Source organism: Aethalodelphis obliquidens, unplaced genomic scaffold (assembly GCF_003676395.1).
Source record: "Aethalodelphis obliquidens isolate GAN/ISIS:26980383/991018 unplaced genomic scaffold, ASM367639v1 scaffold13, whole genome shotgun sequence".
NCBI classification, from domain to species: domain Eukaryota; kingdom Metazoa; phylum Chordata; class Mammalia; order Artiodactyla; family Delphinidae; genus Aethalodelphis; species Aethalodelphis obliquidens.
Genome location: NW_020837957.1, coordinates 11,666,556 through 11,690,224, shown reverse-complemented (window position 1 = coordinate 11,690,224; position 23,669 = coordinate 11,666,556). Strand labels below are relative to the sequence as shown.

The 23,669-nt window shown below is 40.6% G+C and overlaps 1 protein-coding gene across 1 annotated transcript in view; it reads left to right on the top strand.

Moving 5' to 3' along the window:
• The first annotated feature begins 358 nt into the window (after window positions 1-358).
• Window positions 359-23,669, top strand: part of ERICH3 (glutamate rich 3) — a 113,952-nt gene continuing 90,641 nt past the window's right edge. Inside the window, exon 1 of the mRNA XM_027114089.1 lies at window positions 359-640. Within this exon, the coding sequence (XP_026969890.1) occupies window positions 618-640 (23 nt within the window). The 5' untranslated portion in view covers window positions 359-617. The remainder of the gene's footprint in view (window positions 641-23,669) is intronic.

Below are 23,669 nucleotides of genomic sequence, written 5' to 3'. Positions count from 1 at the left end.
GCAGTTGCAGAAACAAAACTCAAAGCTTTCTTTTCCTGGAACTTGCAATCTAGGGTCTGTTTTACAGTTGGAAACCAAGGCAGCACACTGTAGCTGCTCCCTGCTCTTAATTACCTTACCCTCGGCCCATCACCTAGCCCTCCCTTCCCCAGGGCCTAGCAGGAAGCACACCTGCCTAAACAGGGTGTGTGCGTGCCTGCGTGTGTGTGTTTTCACATCTCAGGTGCCTAGGGACCCCGCGCCCCAGAGCTACAGAGCAGAGGCCTGGGTCTCCTCCCACATCTGGGCCCAGAAAAAGGGCTGGAAGCTGAGCTTCACTTCCAGCTTCCCCAGGCTCAGTTCCAGCAGCGCCTCGGGCTTCTGCAGAGCCTCCGCGCCTGCCTTCCCTCCTGCCTTAGCAACAGGGAGGCTGTGGATACCGCCGGCGGGTGGGGGCCGGGGAGGCTGCGTGCAGCCCGGGCGCCCAGGGGCGGCGGCGGCCCAGCCCCAATGCCCCGCGCACGGGCGACCGCAGTGCGGAGCCACCCCGCGAGCGCGACAGTCGCGGCGTCGGCGTGCACGGGCCCCAAGCACCCACCCTCCGCACCCGTCGCGGGTCCAAAAGGGATCCTGCAAAAATGAGCCATTCTCACCCCGCTGGGTAAGTGACAAACGGAGCTCTTCCACGCCGCGGCAGGTGGCGACGCAGCCAGCGGCCCCTCCGCCCCCCTCCTGCTGCGGAGGGAAGGGGCGAGAGGGGGCGAGAGGGGGCTTGGGGAGAGGAGAAAAATAATACGGATTCTGGGTCGCAGCGAGGATGGCAGAAATCCCAGGCTTCGTATCTCCTCCCTCGCCTTTCACTGATGTTCGCTCGCTTTGAAATGTTCACTCAGGAAGGATTAAAAAATGGATGTGAAAAACGCATACATTAAGCAGGGACGTTAGCTGGAATCAAGAGGATCCTGTGTTGTGGAACATACGTGTTTTAATGCAATAATAGAGGTCACAGCATATGCATTCGTTTGGAGAATCAGGGCTTAGAGATAAATCCTCACTGCGGCGTCTTGCATACAAGTGAGGTGTGAGTTGATATAATATTGAGGGAGGTTTCATTGTGAGGGGTACCCCTTATTTCAGGATTTTTATCTGCCCGATCTCAAAAGGATCATAGGGGGTATTTTAAAAGTATTGTGGCCAGGGGAGGTGGTGTGACGCAGGAAGGTGAGAAGGAAGAAGCTATGTGCCTGTGTGTTTACACATGAGCTCCCGTTGCTTTGGGCAGGGTGACTCCTCAGAAGACATATTTTGGCAATTATTCAACCTGTTTTAGGAAGTTAACAGTCATTTACTGGCTGTTGAAAAAAGAGAAAAAAAACCAAAACAAAACACAACGAACCCCCAACCGGTCTTGGTTCTTTTATTGGAAGACGGAGTATCCAATTTCCTTCTGAATTAAACAGTGTCATGCATATTAGATGTTTTTTTATTATGATACATCTAGTAAGCAGATAATATCCTAGTTGATCTTGCAACTAATTTGAAGATGCTTTCCTTTTTAATTGAATTTATTGCACATTTTCAAGAGCAGCAAATTAACAGAGGACAACATATTTAAGATCATTTGGAGTTTGTGATGTCTGAAATACCACAGTAGTCATTGTGCTTTGGATTTACAGTCAAACTTAAAGATTTTACTTTTTAATGAATTCTCTGAGCGTTAGACATAAACTAAAATGTTTGAAAAACCTAAAGGCATATAAGGTGCCATACTGGAAGTCAGTTTCAGAACTTTCTGGAAAGTGATGTAGCTGTTCTAAACAAGCTTCTTATTTATCTCAGAGTTTAGTTTAGGTACTTGAACGCTTTGATGCTGAACTCCTGGCAGTTTTAGTTGCTGTGGGTCAGTGGGATGTAAATGGCACTGTTTTTCTGCAGCTGCTCTTTGCAGTGTGTCCACATTCAGGAAAATGAATGTATCAGTTAGGGTTGTCTTCCTATGTTTTTCAGGTTTTTGGCTAAGTTAGAATCTGATTAGACCATTTAATCATCTATTTTCAAATGTGGAAAAAACCTGTAGCTGCTTATTAAATTGTGCATGATTAAGATTTCAGAAACTAAAGTGAAATTTTTCTGAAGCTCCATTAGTTCCAAACACATGGAAAAAAAGGAAAATGTGTGATCTCGGGAAAGAGTGTGCTTCACGGTACTCTGCAAGAAAGACAGTAAGATGCAATGATAATCTTGCACTAAAATTGTAGGCACCATATCTCATTCATCTTTGTGCCCCCTTTGCTTATTCCTGTATAAAGAAATGCTCAACAGATGTCTATGGAATGAATGATATCATCTGACAGTGTGTCCAGTCTAGAGGTGGACGCATTCACAAAAGAAAACCATATTAGGGCTAAATATTTATCAAGCGCTTACCATGTGCCAGGCTCTAGGCTACTGTGTAACAAGAAATACCTCATTAATCTTCCCACTCACTCCGCGAGGCAGATTCTAGTCACCATTATTTTCACAGATAAGGAAACAGAGGACTGAGAAATTTCCAAGGATTTCACGGTAGGAGGGGCCAGAGTTGGAATAAAACGCCAAGGAGTCCAGCTGCAGAGCCTGTGTGATTAACCATTACACTAGCTGCCTCTCATGGTCAACAGCTGAGATGTAGGGGAGCCCTAAATACATGGAAATTCTTACCCAGATCAGACCAACCTCTGACAGGTGATAGCTGTACATAGCTATCTAGTATTTTGATGTATAATTAGAAAATAATTTTGTGATGGTGTCTACAGGTATATATTTTTTGTTTTCAGTTCATCAAAAATAAATGAAAACAATAAATATAACAACTTTTAATGCCGGGAAAGTCACCCAAGAACAAAGTTATTCAAATTGCTAAAGTTTTCCCTCAATATAAGTAGTCATTATTTTTCTTGCCTGCTACTATTTGGAAATAATAAAAGTTTCAGTAGCAAATAAAAGGTTTTCATTAAAGCCGAGAAGGCTTTTCCATCATTACTGAAGCAGTTTGTATTTATTACATTTTAAGAATAAAGTGGCAATAAAGTGCAATTACAACAAAACAGAAATTTTAAATTTCTAAAATTCCACCAATCAGTAAGGGACGCCCTGATGCTTTCTTTTGGTGCTTCCTTTGAGTTCCACTGCTTCCTTAATTACAGCAGGAAACACTTGACATACAAATTGCAAAGGCCCTGTGCTGACTTCGTTCCAATAGTTTGGAGTAAATAAAAATGGTCTTAAAAACTTCTGCCAAAGATTGTAATAGAGACTTTGATTCTGAGCTGCATTGTAATTTGGAGGAAGTCAACTATAAAATACTGTTTCCGGCACTGCCATCTCTAATGAAACTGTTTTAGAGTGGAAAATTTCAATTGATAGTCCCTCTAGTTTGTTCTGTCTCATCCTGAGTTGCTATTTGTTTGTGTGGGTGTTTGTGGGTTGTGCACTAGCCCTAGAGGTGGAATGGGGATTTTTATACCTCTCAGTCATGCATGAGGATAAAATGATATGGTTCTTCTGACTCCTTCAAAGGGTCCTCACTGAATCCATGTGCACTGCGCTCCCTGTGTGAAAGATATGCTTGGCTCTGAGTAGAGATAGTCACACTCATCTGTAAATTTGCTTTGAGGAACTGGAAGAATGGGAAGCATTATAGTTTTCAACAAAATAAAAATGCAGAAGATGCTGTATGTTTGGAAAGATTGTTCCAAGGTTTAGAAGCTTTTTTTTTTTTTTTTGGTTTAGACTTTTTAATTTATATCTTTTTAATGTAAAGAAGTGTTTCTGTAGTAACAGAGTATACTGAAGTGTGGTATAGAAAGAATGAACACATCCTTAGTACTCCCTGATCACTCAGTCCTATTTCATCAAAGGCAGAGTACAAAGTGCTATAGGTAAAATTGTCAATTTTTAGATAGTGGATGTGTATATATAAAAGTGACAAAGACTATAAACCCACTATGTCATTTACATATGGAGTGTCCATTGCACTTTGTCTCTGCCTTTTTTTTCAATCCAACATGGTATTATTTATTATTTTTAAAAAATTGAGATATAATTAACATATTAGTTGCAGGTATACAACGTAATGATTTGATATTTGTACATATTGCAAAATGATCACCACAAATACCAAATGATCTCACTTATATGTGGAATCTAAAACAACAGCAGCAATAACAGCAACAAAATGAACTCATAGATATAGAGAACAGATTGATGGTGGCTATGGGTAGGGGGTGGGGGGTAGAAAAATGGGGGAAGGTGTTTAAAAGGTACAGACTTCCAGTTATAAAGTAAATAAGTCTTGTGGATGTAATGTACATCGTGGTGACAATAGTTAATAATACTGTATTTTAAATTTGAAAGTGGCTAAGGGAATAGATCTTAAAAGTTCTCATCACACACACACAATTTGTAACTATGTATGGTGTTGGATGTTAATGAGACTTATTATGGTATCTCTGTCTTCCTAGCAAACAGTGTAGTACTTTGTATGCCTGTAGTAGGGGTCTCGTCTCTTTGTTGCTCACCACTCCTACCGCCAAAATTATCTGTGACACAGAATTTCAGATTTGAAGTAATTAAACATTTCAATTCAAATTGGGTAGTTTCTATTTACCCTCCTATTAAATATTAACAACTTGACTTCAAGGAGTAAATTGTTTCTGATTAAACGAGGTGAATTGAACACGCTGATTTGTCTTGATTTCCTCTCTGATAATTTTGTTGGCTTGACAAACCTTTCACATAACTAGATGGGAATGGAAAGGGATTTGTTGTTTGTTATACAACATCACTCAATTCTTTGAATTTTTCAGAGTCATATGCCAAAAATCACATAGTGATCTGTCACCAAAATTTTTTTTTTCACTGATTTTTCAAATTACAGCTCAATTAGGTCCTCCTTTAGTTGTGTTGGAAGCAAAGGCTTGGAAACTACTTGCAATCATATTTATTGACAAGTCAAGAAAACCATTTATTGTATCAACATCTACATAATACTTCAAATTGTCCCTTTGTCTCAGATGTTTTTCTAAGTTAAGTACATCCTAAGAAGACACCATATGGTGAGAGGTGTGCCTTTCTTTTGTGAAAGTAGAAAGATGATTATAAAACGGAGAGGAGGGAGGTGGATCAACATGGCTTGGAGGTGCATTTTTAGGCAGACCAGTTTTAGGAGAGTACAGAGGAAACCTGAGCGTGTAGAAATTGATTCCCTTCAAACAATCCTTGCCTGGGTTCCCCTAGGAAAGTCTCTGGGTATCCCAGGGGAGTACATATCCCAGTTTATAAACTTCTGGTTTAGCACACAGGGTGCTGTCAAATGCAGGATGCTGCAGCAGTCCATACTTCCTTTCTCCCAGTCTACTGAAGAAAGGAATCTCTAGCTGTAAGAAGTAGAGACTTCCCCAACTTATCTTGATTATTAATAGCTATGAAAAGTTTTTCAGGGAGACAAGAAAATAAAACATTTCTGACTCAATTTTCAATTCTAAAGTCAACCTCAAATAGTCTTGACCTGGGGTGTTTATCTATTTTCAAGACTTTTAGTTTCCAGAAATATCATTTTCAATGAAAACTTCAGATTCTGGAATATAGTACTTAAATAATCTTTTAAACTTTAGTTGCTAATTTTGGTACAGACCAAGAGAAGTAGGATGCAGACTGAATTTCCCTCCAATGGCTTACTCAGTTCCCCACACAAATAGTTGAAAATATTGTATGCTTTGGAATGATTCCATAAATGTCCATCAGTTTAAAATAAACTGTCAAATTAGGCGGGGGTAAAATTTGTGAAAAAGAAAAAAAAATAGGATTCCACATCCATACTGGTTTGCAAGTGTCTTTCATCAACTTTCTCTAAACTTGAAATCCCAAATCATCTATTATGAATATGATTTATGTTTTTAAAAAGGATGAGGAAAGAGGAGAATCAGTTGAGTCATTCAGAGTGAAACCCTTGGCACTACGGAAAAGGACATACATTTATGCTTTCAATTAAAATAAACGATTTAAGGTAAATGTATTTATCTATACTTATCTCATTAATTTAATTTTTTGTTTAAGTGATCAGTTATTGGTCCTGATGTTACCGACCAGGGTTCTTGGTCTCCTGAATCAATAGAAATTGGTCAGAGGCCAGACAAGAAATTCAGGCAAGGCTTTACTGGGGCCCCTGCTGCAGGAGGGGGGCGTGAGAACAAACAACAGATTCCCATGCTCGCTCGCTCCCTGAGGCGGGGCTGGCGAGCTTGTTCCTTATAAGGGGTGAGGGTAGGGGTGTGTCCAGAGGTCAGGCCAGAGGGGTGGCTTAGGTGTTTTGCCCACCCCTTAGGTGGTGTTGTGTGCAGGGGGTGTGTGCAGTACCCTGCTTTTGCTCCGGGCTCTTCAAAAGTGGCAGCTGGGACTTTTGGTCTCTTTGTATCTTTTGTCCAGAATCTGCCCCAACTGCGCATGCATGCCGTTATTTGTCGTCCCATTTAGTTTCTTTGTATTTTGTTGCTAGAGGAAAGGTGTGTCCAGGTGCAAGCATTGCAGCACTGCAGCAAAGGGCCCCAAGTGCCAGCCTGTCTCAGTCCCCCCTGAAAGACTCTACACCCTTATTCTTAAGCAGTAAGGGGCCGAAGCTGTCTTTTTCTGAAACTTCTTCCTGCTGGACAGGGGCCGCAGACCCTAGCCTACCCTAGAGGTGTAGAAGTCCCTTGTTGACTGTTCCAAGGACCTGTAGGGACCTGGGCCACCCTCTGCTGGAATGGGTTGAATCCCTTGAGCCATCATGAGCCTTACTTCAAACTGTTGGCGCCTAGAAGACACAAACTCAATCAAAAGGTTAAATAAACAAGGGCTAGAAAGGGGAAGAACAACAATAGCCATTAAAGGGCCTAAAAGGGAAGGAACCATGTTAACTTTGGGAGGGTTTTTATTTTTTAACTGTTGACCAGACAGTGGAGGCGATATTGCCCCTGCCAAAATCGTGAAACCACTCTGCCTGGGCGTATATTTCCCTCATATTAATTTTTACCTGTTCCGTCGCATTGTTCCAAGCGCAGCAGGAAGTATTAGTTATCGCACAAACTCTACCTTGTTCTACCAGAAGGTAATCAGGGACCAGACAATTGTCAAGAGCCACGTCAGCCAAGGAAACGAGAGAGGTTCCAAGTCCCGTTAAGGTTTCAAATAGGAGCCAACTCCCTACATCCATCGTTTTACTTACCTGTTGGTGGCGTCTGACTTTTGAATAGGTATCTCAGCTCTTCCACTGGTGTATTCATCTGTTTTGACCTGTGGGGTTTCTGGAGGTAAAAGCTTTAGTCTGGACAAACGTACCCAACTAGATACCCCTTGCGGTTTGACAGCAGTGGGGGTGGTTAAAGTTACTTTATAGGGGCCCTTCCATTTTGGCATTCGTTGGTCTTCGGGGGACCCCTCTTTCCAGGTTTTAAGAAGAGCTTGGTCCTTGGGGTTTATTTGTAAAGGAACTGCTCCTTCCTCTGTATTTTTAGTGGGAGCTGTCAGTGCCTTGTTGGCATAGTCCTGGATTGCCTTCTGAACTTGTCCTACATTAATAATATATCTCAGGGCCACGTTCACTTCCTCATCCAGTAGAATGTTAGTAGTATGAAAAGCCCCCCCCCCCACAGGTCGTTTCAAATGGGCTAAGCCTCAGACCACTCCTGGGGGCTACACAGACCCTGAGGAGTACAATAGGAAGAAGTTGTTCCAGGGTTCATGAGTGTCTTGGCAGAACTTTGCTAGGTTTTCTTTAAAGTATGGTTCATTTTCTCTACCTTGCCTGAAGACTGGGGGTGCCAAGAGGTGTGTAGCTTGTAGTCTATCCCTAGGGCCATTGTGAACCCCTGTGTGATTTTGACTGTAAAAGAGGGCCTGTTATCACTCTGGAGGGACTTTGGGAGTCCAAACCAAGGATTTATTTCTTTTAAAAGGGACTAACAGACTTCCATAGCCTTTTCAGATTGGGTGGGGAAGGCTTCAACCCATCCTGTGAAAGTATCAACAAACACCAGAAGTTATTTATATCCTGATCGTGGGGGCATTTGGGTGAAATCTAACTGCCAGTCTTCCCCCGATATGTCCCTCGGCACTGAATTGGCCTGAGTAATGAAGTGGGGTTTGGATGGGTCTGTGGGTTATTATGGGCACATAAATCACAGGTAAGAGTTACTTGTTTTTCTGTTCTTTTAAGCCCCTTCCCTGAAATAGCCTTTTGCATCAAGTCCCATAGTGCATCCCTCCCATAGTGGGTGGCATCATGTAAGCTCTTAGTGAGTTTCCATTGTTGGGCCTCAGGGATTAGAACCTTATTCTCCTTTTTATACCAGCCTGTGCTTCCCTTCTCATAGCCCCATTTCTCAGCATTTTCTTGTTCCTGTGGGGAATACTGGGGAAGGCTAGGGAGCTCAGGGGGGCCAATCACTAGAGCCATAACTTGTTCAGGTTCCTGCAGTTGAGCTGCCTGTTTTGCAATTTGATCAGCTTTGCTGTTCCCATGGCTCACAAAACATCCCTCCCTCTGATGGCCCCTACAGTGGGTTACTGCTACCTGGGTTGGGAGCTGCACTGCTTCTAAAAAAGCCAGAATCAAATCTTTATGTTTTATGGGGGAATTTCTAGCGGTTAACATTCCTCTTTCTTTCCAAATGGCAGCATGAGCATGTAGCACGTGGAACCCATATTTAGAGTCAGTGAAAATATTTAATTTCTTATCCTTCCCTAATTGCAAAACTCTCATTAATGCACTTAGTTCAGCCTTCTGGGCTGATGGCTGGGGTGGCAGGGCCTTGGCTTCTGTGATTTCGTCTAGACTAGCTATGGCCTACCTCGCCTTTCGGGTGTCCATTTCTACAAAACTGCTCCCATCAGTAAACCTTTCAACCTCGGGGCTGTCAGGAGGCTCATCTAGAAGATCAGACCTGCTGGAGTGAGTTTGTTCTCTGGTCTCTATACACTGATGCAATAAGTCTCCACCCTTGGCCACTGGAAGCAGGATTGCTGGGTTCAGCATTTGGCACACCTTTAAGGTAATGTCAGGGGTGTCCATTAGGAGGGCCCGATATCTTGTTAACCTTCCCCCCATCAACCAGTGATGTCCTTTGACCTCCAGCACAGATTGTACCTGATGAGGGGTTAACAAATCTAAGTGTTGTCCCAGGTGAGCTTGGAAGCCTCATTAACCAACAGGACTGTGGCTGCCACTGCCCGCAGGCAGCTTGGCCATCCCAGGGCTACTGAGTCCAGTTGTTTTGAAAAGTAAGCCACTGGTCTCTGATCCGGTCCCAGCTTTGGGGTCAGGACTTCTAGAGCTATTCCTGCCCTCTCGTGAAATTACAGGGTAAAGGGCTTGTTCAAATTTGGAAACCCCAGTGCTGGTGTTCTACTCAACTCAGTCTTTAGAGTCATTAGGCCATAATTTAGTATCCAGGTATGACAGAACCCAGCCATCCTGAGAAAGCCTCAGAGTTGCCTCTGTCACCCAGCTCAGAAAGACTACTGGGTTTTAATCTTTCTCCTGTGTAACCTCTCAGACCTTATCATAATTTACAGGCTTCACCATACACCTTCTCATTTCTTCTGATAGACAAGTAATATAATGTCTCATCCTAGCCTGGCCTACACAATCTTCGTAGTGCCTGTGTGGGTCGTGTTCTGGGATTGCATCCCCACCCACCTGATAAATTTGGTGGTATGGATTGGTGGCCAGTAGGCCATCTGCATGTTCCCTGGCCTTTCTCAGTATACACTCCTTTTCATCTGGGGTGCAACAGTGGGCCAGAATAACCATGATGTATTTGGGAAGTCTGTCAAAATTTTTAAAAGTTTTAAAACGCCCGGTTAGATAGGATCATAGGTTGCTGTGAAACAATACTTATTCCTTGAGCTAAGGTGAGGAAAAAAAATCAAAATTAAATATAGATCACTTCAAGGCATAGGAACTCACACAATCTGTTATTAAAAGCAGCATTCCAGGAAAACTTTGTTCTCTTATGAGAGAAACCAAATCCAGTCTTCTATCAACCTACTCTTAATAAAATTCATTTTCCTAATTAAATTTAATCCAGCCTTAGAAAGTCCTGACCACCTACGAAATTCTTTAACCAATGTTCCTTTTTCTCAAACCTTCTGCAACTTCATGTAGCCATAATATATCCCGTATTCTTTTCCCATTCAGAAATAGCCAGCTCTAGGAAAAAAATCACCCTTTTTCCTTTAACAAAATATATTTCCATTTCTCATACCTTCTTTTCTGAAAACACACATCCTACTTTCCTTAAGCAGCCATGAACTGTCTTTTACATTAGCATTCCGTAAATTGGTAGAAAAACATCTCAAGGCGGCACCAAACAGCTTAATTTCTGTCTCATAAGAAGATAAAAGTAAGTAAATTTAGACCTATTTAGCAATTAATGTTCCAATATTTTCTCTTATTTGAAATGGCCTGAATATTCAATGAATTCTTATAATTTAACTTAATTTAGTTTCAAATTACCAAAATTTGGAGAGACTGTTTTAGATGGACATTTCCAAAACATAATTATTCCTATAGAGTTTACCAAAAAGTTCTTATCCCAGTTACATTTACTTAAAAATTTAATCATATCAGTTTATTTTCCTGGTTGACAGATTTTATAACAGAAACAATATGCCCTTATTGACTTCCAATAACCTTAGGTACAATGAAAGTATTATACTTAATGTTGATGGCTCTAAAGGCAGGTCTGTATTAACTAAACCCACAAGCTAAAGCCAGACAAACCAATTTCTACAGAACCAGAGATCTCATAGTTTTCCCACTTGAATTTAAAATAGCCCCTTTTTTCCCTTCAGGGTGGGGGACTATAGATGAATCAGGTAGTTCTTGGGAGCCCAGGCAGAATAGTTACATTGCAAAGGGAGAGGAGAGAGATGCAAGCCCCTCCCCTTTCCTTTTTGTTCTTTAAAATCCTGCTAAGTAACCCCAGGCTGGTGTCTCAGGTAATGTGGGCTGTGTTTGTATTTCAAAGCTTGCGTGCTCCACTGTGCCCACAATGTCAGCCGACACTTGCGGGAGCAGTTGGACAGACAAGACTACATAAAACAAAGATACCAATGACAAAACTTAAAGACACAAACAAGACGTTTTTAGGATGAAGGGGATGGGAGTGCAGGTATGAGGACCAAGGGAGAGGTAAAGGAGGAGAGGTGATCAAACCTGGAAACCAGCGAGCTGTACTTCGTCTGTGGGACTGCAACCCTCAAGTGGGACTCTCACCCACACGTACACCAGTTTATAGAAATCTGCCGCCTCAGCCCATTCCCAGCAGGGCTTCTCTTGGTGGCAGGAAAATAAAGGTGAGAATATTGGGATGATCAGACTTCCAGCCTCTACAAGACATGAGGTTTGAACCTCTATCACTCCTATAAATCTCTGGTCAGGGAGAGCCCTCTCGACCACGGTCTGCACGGTGTGAGGCGAGCCTCTCCCACCTCTGTTTGTTGCCTGTCAAGGTGAGCCATTGCCGGATGAAGGGAGCATGGTCTCACAAGCTGAGAGGAGTGATGCTTTTGCTGTCTGATGTCCACTCTCTCAGAAGGATAGGACAGAAGGAAGAGAGAGGAGAGGACAGAGAGAGAAATAGAGAGATTTCAGGAAAGGGAAAGGGACAAAGGGGAAAGGAAAAGTGGTGAGAGAAAAAGGACAAAGGGGAGGGGGAAAGCATTGCCTGAATGAGGGTACTGAGGCTTCCAGGGACCAGGAAGGCAGACTTACCAAATGTGGTGACGCTGAAACAAGAGGTTCAGGTGGCCACTTTTCACCCACAGGGAAGCTGCATTTGGTGGTCCCAGAGGTGCCCAGATCCTCTACTGGGAAGGGAACAATAGTCCCTTCATGGTTGTCACAAAGTATTAGGTTGGCTGAAAAGTTTGTTTGGGTTTTTCCCATAAGATGTTACGGAAAAACCCGAACGAACATTTTAGCCAACCCAATATGTTACCGACCAGGGTTCTTGGACTCCTTAATCAATAGAAATTGGTCAGAGGCCAGACAAGAAATTCAGGCAAGGCTTTATTGGGGCCCCTGCTGCAGGAGGGGGGCGTGAGAACAAACTACAGATTCCCATGCTTGCTCACTCCCTGAGGGGGCGCTGGCGAGCTTGTTCCTTATATGGGGTGAGGGTAGGGGTGTGTCCATAGGTCAGGCCAGAGGGGTGGCTTAGGTGTTTAGCCCACCCTTTAGGTGGTGGTGTGTGCAGGGGGTGTGTGCAGTACCCTGCTTTTGCTCCAGGCTCTTCAAAATAGCAGTTGGGTTTTTGGGGCTCTTTGTATCTTTTGTCCAGAATTTGCCCCAACTGAACATGCATGCAACTATTTTTAGTCCCATATAGTTTCTTTGTATTTTGTTGCTCAAGGAGAGGTGTGTCCAGGTGCAAGCATTGCAGCACTGCAGCAAAGGGTCTCAGGTCTCAGCCTGTCTCACTGACCGCATTGAACAAGACTCGGTTAGTGTCTTCGAAAGCAAATTATTTGAGTGTATGGACACTGCACTTTGATTTTCCCTTAGTTCCTTGCTTTCGCCTAGCTCCATTGTTCTCAAACTTAAGCATACAAAGAATTACTGAATAGTGTGGTATACCCAAAACCATGACTATAGTACTTTATTAATTAAATTTTTAAGGGTAATTTTTTACCATATAGTACATTTGTATCTTGTGCTGACTAAAAAAGTCAACCCAAATGTAAGATCCAAATCGTTGCTTTTATAGTGAGCCACAAGAAACATACTTTGAAAGTGAAGACCATTTCAAAGTGTAGATGTATGGATCTGGATTTTTTAATAATTACTCATTGTCTGGCAGATCTCCTCTCACTCATTCTTCTTATCTCCTGTCCCTTTTGTATGGTTAACTCTTTTTTTTTGGTCTATGGGCAGATTACTGTGAGGTGCAGTTTTTTCTTCTGCCCCGTGCTCTGGGTACCCTCTTTATAGAGTTTCATTATCCTCTTCTCATCCATCCCATAATTCAGAATCAAAGTGCAGCAGCTTGCATTTCTGTGTACCCAGGAAATATATTCTTTGTTACTTTTGTCTAAATCCATGTTACATACTTAAATTGATCACCTTTCTTTTTATACCTGTGTTTTGGACTGAATTGTGTCTCTACCCTCCCCTGCAAATTCATATGTTGAAGTCCTAACACCCAGAAGCTCAGATATGACTATATTTGGAGGTAGGGTCTTTAAAGAGTTAATTAAGGTTAAATGAGGTCAGTGGGGTGGGCCCTAATCTAATATGACTGGTGTCCCTATAAGAAGAGGAGATTAGGATACAGACATGTACATACAGAGAGAAGACTATGAGAAGATATAGAGAGAAAATGGCCAACTGTAAGCCTAAGACAAAGGCTGGAGCAAATCCTTCCCTCATGGTCCTCAAAAGAAACCAACCCTGTTGACAACATGAAGTTGGACTTCCAGCCTCTGGAACTGTGAGACAATACATTTCTGTTTAAGCCATCCAGTCTTCAATACTTGTTATGGCAGCCCTAGCACACTAATACAACCTCTTTTCAACTCCTGATGCTTTTTTTTCCCCACTTGGTCCTGCTAAAGCTGAAGATGGTTTTTATGAGAAGTGTAGGGTCACTGAGAATAAACGATTGAACAATATGAGGGTCATAGGGAGTGGAGCTTGGAAGCCAGAGGTTCAAAAATGTAGATAAAAATAAAAGCAAATGGAAAATGTGATTAAAGGGCTAGTGAGGAGAAATAATTACGGCAGTAAGTCAATGATCTCTACTGGTAAGTATTAAGCTTTTCTTTTGTTAAGTCTGATTAGAAATCAAATTACTTCCCACCTCTCCATCTGACACTACTTGGGGTAGAAAACTGAACCTTTTAAGCTGGTGATCCATTTTTCCATGACTGTTATTATTTTCTTATAATAATAAAAAATATTTATAAATTAATGAAAATTCTTAGGGCAAAATATTGAAACAAGGGAAGACACAGCAGGAAACTAAACAGACAATATAAATTGCACATAGTAGTTATGAAACAGCATTAAAAACTAAGGATTTTAAATTGAATTGAATCATGATGTTTTATAGTAGCAGTTAATTTGGCATTCTCTATATGCTATGGATTATATTTCATATTTGTGAATATTATGTGGCTCTCACTTTAAGATTGTCTCTCTTCATAGCTTGCTCCAAGATATTTATAATAATATTGTTTCTGTTGCTTAGATTCAAGTAAAACTAATCTGCTATAAATTAGATTAATAGAAGGGATCTCAAATATCTGCGTACTAGTGACACAAGAGATTTTTAATTTTCCTCCTTGTACTTATCTGTTTTTTGAAAATTTTCTACTTGGAGCAGAAAAATTCAAAGAGGAAAGTAAAAATTGCTTGAAATCCTACCATCCATAAATAATCCTAGTTAGCATTTTGGTCATTTTCTTTCTTCTCCATTTTCCCGTGCATTATTCCTATTTTTAAAGTGATTATTCCTATTTTAACAAAGCGCCACTGTTTTAAAAAGCTGTTTCTAAGACACTACTGTTTTAAAGTTAACCAACAAGTACCATGTGGGCCCTTCCCTCATAGCGTTCCAGTTGTCTTCATATTTCCCTTATAAACTACAAACTCTTTGAGGGTGCAGACTACACCCCTCTACATCTTCCATGTATCCCCAGGACTTAGCTCAGTAATTGCTGACATATGTCACCTATTTTAGTGATCATTTATGGTAAGTCCCAAGAGTATGTTTGCTCATCGATTCAATTAATATTTACTGAGTGCCTACTAAATGCTAGTCAGTAAGCTACCATATTCAGCATGTATTCTGTTCCAGAAATTCATTTGAGTTCTGGAAAAGGCCTGAATAGTGAGTTTTTTAAAAAGATTTAAAAGTCACTAACCTTCATTGAGTTTTGCCGTCCTCGGGCAGCAGGGTGATTAGTAGGTATCAGTCAGGAATATGTTCAACGGCAAGTAACAGAAAACCAAATGAATAGTGGCTTAAAACATAACAACACTTATTATTTATTTCACAAGTAGTCTGGAGGGAGGCAATTGTATTTTATCGTAATATCAGCATCCTTATCTCTATAATTTTTTGGGTCTTTTCCTCATGGTACCAAGATGACTACCCTAGATCCATGCGCAGTAGCTTTATAAAGCCATCCCAAACAAAAAGGAAAAAGATGGATGCAAAAAACGACATTTTTTTCAAAATCTGGGAGGAGAACATTTCCAGAACTTTCCAGTAGACTTTCTTTTATACCTTGTTGCCCAGAACTGCATCAATGAACATGCCTAGTTACAAGAGAGAGAGTGGGAAAGAATAGATTTGACTTTCCTAACTTCTGTGGGCGATAGGCAAGGGAGAAGTGTTTGGGAATGGCTTCTGGTAGCCAGTGAGCAGTGTCCAGCACAGAGCTTTAGCGATGAGCTGTCTGGCTCTGGATGTGGATAGTCTGAGTTCAGATTGGCTACAGAGCTGCTGTGCGACCCTACATAAATTCTGTATCATCTCTCTGATTCTTGCTTTTTTCATCCTGGTGGAACATATGTCTGCTTTGTAGGTTGTTGTGAGGATTGAATGAAATACTTTAAAGCATTTAGTACAAGGCCTGGCACATAGTAAGTGTTAATGTGCTAACTTAGTGCCTGGTAGCTTAGATGCAACATACATGAGTATGCCCAGCTTTCTGTAGGAGAACTGCCATACCCAAGTCCTGAGCTAGATGTAGAGTTGGATTAATTGGACAAGGCATCCTAGAGAGATTAAATTTTGGGGGGTGAGTTTTGAAAGAGGGGAGAAACATCTGGACACGTTTAAGGAAAGTACAAAGTACTCTCTAGTATTATAAAAACATAGTATTATGATTACAATCATCACTGCCAGGGCAATAGTAGCCAGTTGTGACTTTGGATAAGTGAGAGGAGACAATAACGTTGCTCGTTTATGTAGCTGACAAGCTCTTGGGAGCAGGCAGGGCATGTTTTTTGCTATGAAACCAAGTGAAAGCTGGCCTGGCCTGAGAAGTCGATACCTCACATTTGGTTTTGTCTTTAACTTCCTCTTACTTTCTCTTGCTCATTTTTTGGAACCTCAGATACCATACCAAGTGTGCACACAAGGATTTTCTTTTTTAACTGAAAGATCTTTGCCTTCAATTCTAAGTCAGAAATTAATTTCAGATTTATTTCTGTTCATCTCCTAAACCTTTTCAAAAGTGAGTTTGAGTATTTCTTCTCCTTGAAATTGGAATCTCTGTCTTGAACTGCCAGAAAATGACTCTTTCACCACAATTCACAGGCATTTACATAAGGTTATAACTGTTAAATTCTTTCTTACAAAGCCTCCTTTCCCCTCAGTCAAACTTGAGACGGAGAGCTTTGACCTTGGCTGGAATCTTCCAGAATTGGATGTACGCTTAGGGAGTGGGTGAGGCTGATCTCAGGCTACAGTCTGTGGAGAGGGGTTTGAGGTTCCAGTCCTTAGTGAGGTTGTTGACTCAGGGGAGGGAAAAAGTCTGAAGTTTCAGGGCCGAATGCAAGAGCATGGAGCAGGAAGCAGATCCCAAAGTCCTATGACAGGAACCAGGGGGCTCAAGAAGGAAGCTGGGAGATGGGACCCAAGGAAATTAGGAAAGTGTAGTGGAGAGTGTGGGCAGAAGGCTAGAGCATTGCAAAGGAGATACGGGCAAGGGATTGAAGTATCTTCAGAGTTGGAACTGTCTGAAAATTGTCCTTATTTTTTTTTTTGTTCTTCTAAGTGAAAAGGAATGATATTCCAAAAGGAAACTCAATGTTTCATTTAAAAAATATGAGATAAGCATGCTACAGTAGAGAGAGGAATACTTTTGGAGCCAGAAAGACATAGGTTCGAATCTCAGTTATGCCTTATGTGAACTCAAGAAGTGAATTTCTTTGTGTCTCACTTTCCTCATTCAAAAATGGGGCAGATAAATACCTCCTTTGCAGGACTGTTGGCACATATTTGAGACTCCGTGAATGGCAGCTGATGGGTATTTACTTTGATCTTTGCACAAAGCATATGCTGCTTAAGTCTTTTTTTGTCTGTTTTTCTTTCTCTAGTTTTATTTTTCCAGCCTGTTGAGATATAATTGACGAATAACACCATGTAAGTTTAAGATGTACAATAGTGATGATTTTAGATATGTATATATTATGAAGTGATTACTATAATAAGATTAGTTAACACGTCCTTAAGATTTAATTCTCAAAGTACATCAACCAAAAATACATAAATATACAGCTCAAAATAAGCAGAGATAGCCTAAACTCATTGGAAGAGAAAACAAGGAATGTATTTCCAGACCATAAATCACTTTCTTGTTCAATTAAACTAATTTATTTTAAATAGTAACCTGTTCTTAAATTCATGAATTTTTACAGTAAAAATGAGCACTGATCCACCTATTCATAACCCCGTAAATGAGGCTTCCCCTTTAAAGAAACTATGATCTGGGCAACTGAGAATTTTTATAAAAATGGAAACTCTTACCCAGAGCATTTTTACTTATCCAGAATACTTACTTTTCTTATCTAATTCAAGGATTCAGGACAAACTCAGGAAACTGCATCATTACTTTGACATTGACAAATGCTAGAAGGACTGATGAGATATTATGAGTACTTTTTTTAATGATTGATCATTTAAAATTTAGTCAACCTCTTTAACCTTTGACCAGATGTCCTTACTGTTTTAAACCTTACTACTGCACATAAGAATTATATTTTAGAGGAATGAAAAGATTTTTAAAGGGGTTGATTACATTACCCTTTCCCACCCAACATGTGTGGTAGCTTTATTGGTGTTGCCCTCATTAGTGGCTGTTTGTTTTTGTTTTATTTTAAATGGGCTCTTTGCACCTATCCAAGATTATATTCCAAGGTCAAGTATCAATAGTGATCAGATTTCTAAGCCAGACAACCCACTAAAGCCTATTTGACATATAATATGTAACTGATTTAATTGAAGATTTAATAATACTACAGAACTCAACTCTCTTTGGTTGTGCTAGTTCTATGGTAAATAATTAACAAGTTTCAACTTGAGTACTGGGAATTTGTGCTCTGTCTCTCTGGGACATTTTGTATATGATCTTCCCCCTTCTTAGCATGAGTCTGGATAGCACCTCTGCCCCTGTCATCACCCATTTACATTTTACTCCCTCCCTCAACGCTTGACTTGTCATTCAAGACCCAGTTCAGATTTCAGTTCTTCTGGGATACCCATCCTGTGTGGGCATAGTTCACTTGTTTGTGAAATGGGATTAAAAATCTGATGCATAGAGTGTTTTGAAGATTAAATGAGTTCATGCATGCTAGGCGTGATAAACCGTTATGATTGTAGCACATCAGACTATCCTGCCGTTACAGGCATACCTCATTTTATTGTGCTTCACTTTATCGAGCTTCAAGGATATTGTGTTTTTTTTACAGATTGAAGGTTTGTGGCAACCCTCCATGGAGCAGTTTATTGGCACCATTTTTTCCAACAGCATTTGTTCACTTCATGTCTCTGTATCACACTTTGGTAACTCTTGCAATATTTCAAACTTTTTCGTTATTGTATTTGTTATCATGATCTGTGATCAGTGAACTCTGATGTTACCACTGTAACTGTTTTGGGGCTCCATGAACCAGCCCTGTAAGATGGCAAGCCTAATTGATAAATGTTGTGTGTATTCTGACTGCTCTACTGACCAGATGGTCCCCTATCTCTCTTCCTCTCCTTGGACCTCCCTATTCCCTGAGACACAACAATATTGAAATTAGGCCAATTAATAACCCTACAATGACCTCTGAGTGTTCAAGTGAAAGAAGAGTCATACATCTCTCACTTTAAATCAAAAGCTAGAAATGATTAAGCTTAGTGAGAAGGGTAAGTCAAAAGCCCAAGGTGGGCTGAAAGCTAAGCCTCTTGTGCCAAACAGTCAGCCAAGTTGTGAATGCAAAGGACAAGTTCTTGAAGGAAATGAAAATTGCTACTCCAGTGGACACATGTATGATAAGAAAGTGAAACAGGCTTATCACTGATATGGAGAAAGTTTCAGTGATCTGGATAGAAGATCAAGCCAGCCACGACCTTCCCTTAAGCCAAAGCCTAATCCAGAGCAAGGCCCTAAGTCTCTTCAATTTTATGAAAGCTGAGAGAGGTGAGGAAGCTGCAGAGTTTGGTTCACGAGGTTTAAGATGTCATCTTTATAACATACAAGTGCAAGGTGAAGCAACAAGTGCTGTTGTAGAAGCTGCAGCAAGTTAACCAGATCTAGCTAAGATAATTCATGAAGGTGTTGCCCCTTTTTTTTTTCTTGCTTTACCATTGCTTTAATGCACTTTAAAATTTATCTACATTAATTGGGAACAAAGAGATAAAAATAGACATTTCTTTGTTTTTCATAAATACCTACTCTCCATATTTGATAAAAATCTCAAAGCATTATTTTAACTTCCCACAAATATAATACATACAATTTTTTTTTCTGAAATAATAAGGTCAGCAAATTAAGTATCTTGACACTAATATAACCACATACAACTGCTTTTCTACTGACTTCCAGGAACAAAACCAAACCAGAAAACTTTAGCTACACTAAACAGATTTTCAATGTAGACAAAACAGCCTTACATTGGGAGAAGATGCCATCTAGGACTTTCATAGCTAGAGAGGAGAAGTCAATGTCTGGCTTCAAAGCTTCAAAGGACAGGCTGACTCTCCTGTTAGGAGCTAATGCATCTGGTGACTTTAAGCTGAAGCCAATGCTCATTTACCATTCAGAGAATCCTAGGGCCCTTAAGAATTATGTGAATCTACTCTGCCTCTGTTCTGTTAATGGAACAACAAAGCCTGGATGACAGCACATCTGTTTACAACATGGTTTACTAAATATGTTAAGCCCACTGTTGAGACCTCCTGCTCAGAAAAAAAGATTCCTTTCAAAATACAACTGCTCATTGAGAATGCACCTGGTTACCCAAGAGCTCTGATGGAGATGTATGATGAGATTAATGTTGTTTTCATGCCTGCTAGCACAATATCCTTTCTGCAGCCCATGGATCAAGGAGTAATTTCAATTTTTAAGTCAATTATTTAAGAAATATATTTAAGAAATAAGATTCTTATTATTTGATAGGATTCACTATTCTAGATGTCATTAATAACATTTGTGATTCATGGGAAGAGTCAAAATATTAACATTAACAGAAGTTTGGAAGAAGTTGATTCCAACCCTCATGGGTGACTCTGAGGGGTTCAAGACTTCAGTGGAGGTGTGGTGAAAATAGTAAGAGAACTAGAATTAGAAGTGGGGCCTGAAGATGTGACTGAATTGCTGAACTCTCATGGTAAAATTTTAATGGTTGAGGAGTTGTATCTTATGGATGAGCAAAGAAAGTGGTTTCTTGAGACTGAATCTACTCCTGGTGAAGGTGTTGTGGAGATTGTTGACAGTAAAGGATTTAGAATATTACATAAACTTATTTGATAAAGCAGTGACAAGGTTTGAGGGGATTGACTCCAATTCTGAAAGAAGTTCTCTGAGTAAAATGCTATCAAACAGCATTACAGGCTGCAGAGAAATTGTTCATGAAAGAGTCAATTGATGTAAACTTCATTGTTGTCTTATTTTAAGAAACTGCCACAGCCATCAACCTTCAGCACCCACCACCCTGCAGTCAACATCAACATCAACGTCAACATCAAGGCAAGACCCTCCACTAGCAAAAAGATTACTCACTGAAGGCTCAGATTGTGGTTAGCACATTTTTTTGGCAATAAGGTATTTTTTAATTAAGGTATTACTTTTTTTAAAATAATGCTATTGCACACTTAATAGACTACAATTATGTTGTAAACATAACTTCTTTATGCACCAGGAAAGCAAAAAATTCATGTAACTCACTTTATTATGATATTTGCTTTATTGCCATAGTCGCCTTATTGTGATGATCTGGAACCAAACCCACAATATCTCTGAGGTATGCCTGTATTTCCTCTTGGTTTTAAATAATTTGAGGGCAGGGACTTTGTAACCTTACAACAGCCCGGGGCCTGTTACCTAATAAGCACTCTGTATTTGTTGCATAAAATAATTGTATGAAACACCTGCATGTCTGGCAGCTGGCGTGCTGACCACCCTCCTCTCAGTTTTATCCTCTGGCCTTTGAAACACAGTGGAATCCTCCATGCTTCATATGGGGGTTCTGGAAGTGTGTGTGTGTGTGTGTGTGTGTGTGTGTGTGTGTGTGTGTGCATGCAGGAGTATAGGGTAAAGACTGGGACCATGGTGCTTTCTCACCCCTGGGCCTTTGCATATATTCCCTTTTCCTAGAACAGTCAAGTTCCCTCACCCCCTCTTCACATGGCCTGGCATTTATTATGTTTCCTCCTACTGGCTCAGACTTCATTTCATTTCTGGTTTTTTGAATTGTCCCCCTACTCTCAAGTCTTGATGTACCTCCTCTGTGATCACAAAGCATGGTGTGTTTACCCCTTTCTGAGCACAGGCAAATGTATATATGGTTCATTTAAGGATAAAACTTTGCTAAACACTACAGTAGCGAATGATGCCATGCACTGCACTAGGTGCTTTACTGGCTTTGTCTTATTTAATCTTTAATGGAAGCTCTATTATTTCTCCCCTTTTACAGATGAAGAAACTGAGGATAATGTGATTAAACAACTTGTTGAAACTTATAGAGTAAAAGTAGCAATAGAAGACTTAAACTATCTCTCTGTTTCCAGAGGGTGGGGTGAGTGGACAACCCACTGGTAACATGGTCTCAAAAATGATTAGAAACAGCAGGACATTTTTAAAAGAACAAGCCCTTGTGAAACTAACTTAAACTTTGGTGGACATAAGCAACAGAAGTGTGATAGAAATTCTTCAGTACACTTTTAGTTTTTCCCCTCATGTGATATATCAAAAGTACATTTAGAAAACACAGCACTTCTTTGCCAAGTGCACAGCTGCTTGTGGACCTGCCCATAGGTGTTTGTTGATTATTCCCTGACAGGTCAGCCCCATACCTAGAGCTGTCTACCATGATTATCACTGACCCAGCAGAAGGGCTGAATATTAAATACGAGCATAAAACTAGCCTTGGAAAATATGGGCATCCAGAAGCACATAGAATCAAAGTTCAATATTCTTTTAGTGAATTTGAATTTTGTTTACAAGTAATTCGAATGAGAGTTACCATAGAAATTGTCAGATTAGATTATGAGAAGGAAAAAAAGAGGCCTCCCAAAGGTAATCAGCTATGACATCAAGGAGTGGCAGTATTGGTACTACTTGGTGATATTTTGCCTAAGCACTATTTACACTATTTACAATAGCCAGGACATGGAAGCCACCTAAGTGTCCATCGACAGATGAATGGATAAAGAAGATGTGGCACGTATACACAATGGAATACTACTTAGGCATAAAAAGGAATGAAATTGAGTTATTTGTAGTGAGGTGGATGGACCTAGAGTCTGTCATACAGGGTGAAGTAAGTCAGAAAGAGAAAAACAAATACCATATGCTAACACATATATATGGAATCTAAAAAACAAAAAAAAAATTGGTTCTGAAGAACCTAGGGGCAGGACAGGAATAAAGACGCAAACATAGAGAATGGACTTGAGGACACAGGGAGGGGGGAAGGGTAAGCTGGGACGAAGTGAGAAAGTGGCATTGACATATATACACTACCAAACGTAAAATAGCTAGCTAGTGGGAAGCAGCCGCATAGCATAGGAAGATCAGCTTGGTGCTTTGTGACCACCTAGAGGGGTGGGATAGGGAGGGTGAGAGGGAGACACAAGAGGGAGTGGATATGGGGATATATGTATACGTATAGCTGATACATTTTGTTATACAGCAGAAACTAACACACCTTGTAAAGCAATTATAATCCAATAAAGATGTTAAAAAAAAATCTGGTCATACCATTTCCCTGCTTAAAACCCTTCAGTACTGTCACAAAACCATCCAGTCCCAGGAGCATGGGGCACACCGTCTTACAGGCCCTTCCTTTGATTTTTAAACAATTTTCCTTTACTGAGCCAAAATATCCTCCCAGAATTTTCAATCATCATCTGTGATGGTCCTACCTTCTTAGCATCCTTTAAAGGCTGATTGTTCACTTATCTGACACCCTACATGCCTTTCGTTCCCCGGGCTGAGCTCCACTGGACAGTTGTGCCTCATAGAACATAGTTCAGTTTAGTGATTAAAGCAGAGCGGTCCCTCATTTGAATCCTGAATCTGCCTTTAACTAGTTGTGAGCTAGTTATCTAACTACTCTACATCTCAGTTTACTCATCTGTGAAGAGGGAGGATAACAGTACTTTGCAGGGTGGTTTTGAGAGTTAAAATACATAGTGCATGTTATAGAGAGAGTTTACGGTACACTACAAAAAAGAGAAATGATCAATAAATGCTAGTGATAAAAATGATTTGTTTCTGGAACTTTCCTGCTGGTCACCTTTCCTCCAAACAGCCTCATTCTCTCCCTTAATTTGGATATTATGTTTCTATTAATGAATATTTTTTAAGTGGCCACAATTTTTTTCGTTGTTGCTATTCAAAGATATAAAATTCTTAAGTCTCCAGAGAAGAGCTTGGAGGCTCAAATCAGT